At 49.7% G+C, this 6,000-nt stretch overlaps 1 protein-coding gene across 2 annotated transcripts in view; it reads right to left on the bottom strand.

Moving 5' to 3' along the window:
- Positions 1 to 925: 925 nt before the first annotated feature.
- Positions 926 to 6,000, bottom strand: part of fgf14 (fibroblast growth factor 14) — a 454,006-nt gene continuing 448,931 nt past the window's right edge. For both annotated transcript variants that reach the window (XM_055636646.1, XM_055636648.1), the window contains exons 4-5: positions 3,730 to 3,928; positions 926 to 1,500 (exon numbers count right to left, since the gene is read on the bottom strand). In XM_055636646.1, coding sequence (XP_055492621.1) covers positions 1,364 to 1,500; positions 3,730 to 3,928 — 336 coding nt within the window. In that variant the 3' untranslated portion in view covers positions 926 to 1,363. The remainder of the gene's footprint in view (positions 1,501 to 3,729; positions 3,929 to 6,000) is intronic.

Raw genomic sequence — 6,000 nt, 5'->3', positions numbered from 1 at the left:
CCATAGCAACCGCCTCCTCTCCCACTGGGGCTCTTGGTATGGAAACGCTTGGGCCCAAGTGAATCACGGACTGCTCAGCAGCTCAGAAGGACATGCTGCTGCCAAGAGGTACATTGGCTCACCAAGGACAATGAGCAGCACCACTCACTGAGCTTAAAGAAAAAAAAGTCAAAGAACCCTCTCGTACATCATTCCCACAACAGCTGTAGTCATTTCTCTCCTCCTCTTCCCAAGGGAAGCAACGAAGGCCTATTGTGGGACACTCCTGTTAGCTGGTGGGCCAGAACCAAAATGGCTGCTTTGGGTCACACTTTTCAATGTGGACAGAGGTCGCCTGGTGTCTCAGCACCTGCCTCAACAGAAATGGAAGGCAAGTTTGGCCAAAGGGCCAAAACTCATCCATGGCTCAGGGAGGGTGTCGCTCAGAACCTTGCATGGGGGTTGCTGGGCAGGTGATGGAGGGAGGGTCCAGGTCTCAATGTAGGGCACCGCCCATTGGGCAAGGTGAGGGGCATCGCTGTCAGGTACGGGTGCGTTCCCACAGAAGAGGTGGCGGAGGAGCTTGGCGCCCCCCACAATCCCTTCTGCTGCCCGCGAGCGATCTCCATGGGTGCAGGACAATTTATCAGCCAGTGTGCAGGCCTTCTCGTTCACCATCCGGCTCACCAGCCCTCAGCGGGGTGCTAGTGCTCACCAAGATCCCCGTCACCCCTGGTGACTGGGTTGCAGTTCCAATTCAAAACCACGGCCCTCTTTCAATTCCCTTCCCCTTCCTCCCCCCCCCCCCGTCTTGGTCTTCTATAGCGGAAAACATATCCCACACAGCAGGTCTCTGCAAGAAAAAAAGAGGTTAAGGATAGAGCAGCTAGGTGTAAAAAAATGAGAGAGAGAGAGAGAGGGATAGAGAGAGAGAGAGAGAGGGGGGGAGGGGGGGTGGGCTTGTTCCTGAACAAGCAGAGATTTACAGCAATGGTCTGACATCCAGCTGCCGACAGCTCTCACACAGCGAGCAAGCCTCCTCCGGACTGGATTCCCTTTTGTTTGTGGTCAGCAGGCAATGCACCAAGAGTAGTTGTGAGATAGATCATTCTCATGGAGTGTCACAGTTAACAGGGAACAGGTACACGGCATTCATCCAGTGTCTGGGAACAACATCCATGGTCTGAGTTATCCAGGTTTCTTGTCGCGGGAGGAGCTACGCATTGGGATTTATCCGCTTGCAATGAGATAGTCAAAGACTGCCACGAGCAAGAGGTCGCTGGCTCTATCTGCTCACGGACATCGGAAGGCGACAGTCTGCCAGGGATAAATCGCCCAACAGAGCAGTGGTTTACGAATTGCGTCCTCTCCAAGACCCGGCGGGCTATGTCGACTTGTTTTTTTTAACTTGTTTGCCCCCGTTCATTACAGCAGAAGTACATGTGCTTTTACTCGGAGTCATTGTGTTCTTCAGGACTGTCTCGCCGATGTCGTGCAGCGACGGCTCACGATACATGGCGACTAGAGGGGAGAGGGGGAACAGAAAACACAGAGTTAGGTGAAGCAGCGTTCCTGGTGACAGTCAAACAGCAACAACAACCCACCGTTGTAAATCGGCCTGTACTCCCCTTGAAATAGTGGTGGTCTGTGACGTTTATCAGGAAGTTATGGAACCAGAGAATAAAGGGCCTGTCCCACCAGCATGCGATTGAGGCGTTGTCGCTTGAGGCATACGGTTTCCGCGGGGCCGGTCCCAATTCGAACCGCGGAGGAGTATGGAGTTGTGCGGGGCTGGTCCCGACATCATACTCACCAATCAGCTGGGCAGGAGGCGGGCCGACTGAATTTGGACGTCGCACGGCGTCGGGCGGTTACGTCATCACGCAACGGCACGCCAAGCGGTGACGTCATCGCGCAATGCCACGCGCTAGGCGTACGACGCTGCGTACGACGTCAAGACGCTGCGTACGGCCTCAATGCGGCTGCGGGCCGACAGGCCGTTGTCACACGGGATCTTCGGACAGTGCAGGATTTTCGGAGCCCCGCGCGATGTCGGGACCAGCCCCGCACAACTCCGTACGCCTCTGCCGATTGTAGTGGGACCAGCCCCGCAAGGCCGTACGCCTCAAGCGACCACGTTTGGTTGCGCTAGACGCATGCTATCGCATGCTGGTGGGACAGGCCCTTAACACAGCTCAGCAAGAGGCCTTCTTGCCCATTGAGTCTTTGTTGGCTGTCTTGAAGAGTGAGTCAGCCTGTCCCATTTCTCTGTCATTCCCCACATTCCTGTGCTATTTTCCCCAGTTCCCTTGCAAGTGCAGCCATCAAATCTACCTCCACCTCCATCCAGACCACGCATTCAAGATCCAGAACATGCTGAAAGTTTATTTTTCCTCGACAATTTCTGCTTCCTTTGCAGCCTATCTGTTCTTGTCATTGTCCCTCTGTCTTTGGAGACAGCTTCCTCGAGTCTTTATCTAGTCTGCCTGCATCAAAGCTCACAATCACTTTGAAGACAGGAAGCCCCATTACATTTAGCTTTCATTGGAAAACCAATGCCCCACAGTAGATTCCGAGATAAGGGAATATTTACACATAAGAGTGGTACGCATTGGTTCCTTTCCTGAAGGAACTAATGAACCATATTGATTGTTGCACTAGAGCAGTACATTCACAATAACCTTTGCCAGGGCTGGCGTTTACTTAATTAACAGAATTTATATTCCCTGAAACAGTGGTGGGATTTGAATCTGTGCATTTGGATTATTAACCTAGGGTTCTGTATATGAGTCCACTAATTTAACAAAAATGCCGCTGTAGATATGTACAAAATAACTCAGCGGATCAGGCAGCATCGCTGGAGAAAAGGAATAGGTGACGTTTTGGGTCGAAGGGTTTTGACCCAAAACGTCACCTGTTCCTTTTCTCAAGAGATGCTGCCTGACCTGCTGAGTTACTCCAGCATTATGTGTCTATCTTCGGTGTAATCCAGCATCTGCAGTTCCATCCTACACATCTACGCCACTGTACTGATTTGTACTGTACTGGATTAGATGGCCATTCAATTCTAGAACCCTGACTTATTCATTAAAATAGGAGGCCACCCATTGGGTGGAGATGATAGAAGTTGATGAAATTATGTGAGACATAGGTATGGCAGATTGAGTCTCTTTCCCAGGGTGCAAATATTAAATACTAGCAGAAATAGTTTTTACACAGAGGTATTGAGATTTGAGAATTAAGGGACTAAAGTTTAAGGGTAACATGAGGGGGAACTTCTTTACTCAAGAGAGTGGTAGCTGTGTGGAATGAGCTTCCAGTGGAAGTGGTGGAGGCAGGTTCAATTTTATCATTTAAAAATGAAATTGGATAGGTATATGGATGGGAAAGGAATGGAGGGTTATGGGCTGAGTGCAGGTAGATGGGACTAGGTGAGAGTGAGTGGTCGGCACGGACAAGAAGGGCCGAGATGGCCTGTTTCCGTGCTATAATTGTTATATGTTGTATGTTGTATGTACCTGGAATGTGCTGTCAGGAGCACTGGAAGCAGGTATGCTTGTGGCATATAAGGGGCTTTTAGACAGACATAGGAAGGGAATGCGTGAATATTAGTAGATATTAATATACATGAATATTAATGGTATTAGTTTGGTCAGCACTGACTTGATGGGCCGAAGGGCTGAATCCGGAGCTGCCCTGTGACAAGTGGCTGGTCCCTCTCTATAGCCGGCTTACAAGTGAGCCAATTACCTTCCAGTGGTTTGGGCAGAAAATGAGAAGCAGGCTTAGTTTTCTTCACACGATTTCCTTTCATGATTTGTCCATCCTTGTTGAAGCCCAGGTACCAAGCCCTGCCGGATTCCTGCTGCCGATACAGCATCGATGAGTAGATCACATAGTAATTCTCGTAGACTGACTCCTTGAACTTGCATTCAGGGGTAAAAAGTTCCTGTGGGGCAACAACATCACAGTGTTTGAACCCAATGTTTTGTGCCAGATGGGAACACATCCCTTTAAAATAATTACATTAAGAGTAAAGTGAAACACAACTAAAAAGTAAAATTAAAATTCACATATGCAAGTGCAAGACAGAGCAAATCAGAAGGATTAGTTTCTCTTGGCAGAGAGGCTACATCAATTTAAAATAACCAGCAGGGTCAGTTGAGGGGTTGCGGATAGTTAAGGATGATACGGATACACAAGAAAATAATAGCAGCATTAAATAATGTCGGAAGGAACTGCAGATGCTGGTTTAAACAGAAAATAGACGCAAAAAGCTGGAGTAACTCAGCAGGTCAGACAACATGTCTGAGAAAAGGAATAGATGACGTTTCGGGTCGAGACCCTTCTTCAGACCAATGGTTGATCTGCCCTTAGTCTCCGCTTCTTTAGAATTTAGATTTTAGAGACACAGCACGGAAACAGGCCCTTCAGCCCACCCAGTCCACGCCGACCAGCGATCCCTGTACATTAATACTATCCTATACACTAAGGACAATTTTATCAAAGCCAATTAACCTACAAACCTATATGTCTTTGGAGTGTGAGAGGAAACTGGAGCACCTGGAAAAACCCATGCAGGTCACAGGGTGAACATATGTACAACTCCAAGCAGACAGCACCCGTAGTCAGGATCGAACCTGGGTCTCTGGCGCTGTAAGGCAGCAGCTCGACCCCTGCGCCACCGTGCCACACTGTGCTCTTCCGTGCCAGTTCCCCTTAGCCGTCGGATCCCTATTCTTTTAAAACTGTCTCTACCTACCCCCCAGAGATCAGGCATCCGCAACCTCTAGAGCCCCTGTCCCACTTAGGAAACCTGAACGGAAACCTCTGATGACCTTGCGCCCCACCCAAGGTTTCGATGAGGTCCCCGGAGTTTCCCGGAGGTTCCGGTCACTCTCCCTAATGGTCGAAAGTGGTTTCCGCGTAGTCGAGGCTTCTTCTATGTTCCTGCGATTATTTCAACAAAAGCAAAACCAACCTCGACTAAAAATAGGTTGCCGTTTGGTCGAAGCCGGTGGAGTGGGGTCGCTATTTACTTACAGGCAGTCGAAGGCCATCTCCTTCGCTGTCCGGCCATTTTGATTGGATCATTGGGAGTTTTCAGCAAAGATCCTATGATCCTATAGGATCTTTGGTTTTCAGGACCTAGAAGATCTGCCGCAAGGTAAAATGCCCGCTAACTTTATTCAACTTCTTAAAACTGTCTCCACTCCTTCTCCCCCCCTTCTATCCCCTTCTCCCCCCTTCTCTCCCCTTCTCCCCCCTTCTCTCCCCTTCTCTCTCCCCTTCTCTTCCCTTTCTCTCTCCCTTTCTCTGTCCTTCTCTCCCTCCTTCCCGCGCTCTCTAAAGGACTTACAGTGCTCCGTGGCAGCTGTTTACCTTCCTCTTCATCGCGCAGAAAGCGCTCCTCCGCTGTCCCTGATCCCCACCTTCGCGAATTGTGTGTGTGTGTGTGTGTGTGTGTGTGTGTGTGTGTGTGTGTGTGTGTGTATGTGTGTGTGTGTGTGTGTGTGTGTGTGTGTGTGTGTGTGTGTGTGTGTGTGTGTGTGTGTGTGTGTGTGTGTGTGTGTGTGTGTGTGTGTGTGTGTGTGTGTGTGTGTGTGTGTGTGTGTGTGTGTGTGTGTGTGTGTGTGTGTGTGTGTGTGTGTGTGTGTGTGTGTGTGTGTGTGTGTGTGTGTGTGTGTGTGTGTGTGTGTGTGTGGTCGGTAGTAAAGATTGGTCAGTAGATGCAGCTCACGCTTCGGTCGAGGCTTTCCAGGCGAGTGACCAAAACCTCTGGCGACTCATGAAAACCTTGGGTGGGGTGCAAGGTCACCAGAGGTCTCCTACGTTCAGGTTTCCTAAGTGGGACAGGGGCATTATAGAGACCTCTGAAGATTCACCACCTTCAGTGACTTTCATTCCAATGCCTCCATTGCCACTATTGGCTTTTTTAAATAAGAGGACCAAAACACGTGCAGTGCTCCAGGAATGGTCCCACCAACTCACTCTACAAATGTCACAAAACGTTCCTAATCT

The sequence above is a fragment of the Leucoraja erinacea genome, chromosome 6, assembly GCF_028641065.1.
Source record: "Leucoraja erinacea ecotype New England chromosome 6, Leri_hhj_1, whole genome shotgun sequence".
NCBI classification, from domain to species: domain Eukaryota; kingdom Metazoa; phylum Chordata; class Chondrichthyes; order Rajiformes; family Rajidae; genus Leucoraja; species Leucoraja erinaceus.
Note: the sequence above shows the minus strand (reverse complement) of the source record. Positions and strands in the feature narration are given on the sequence as shown.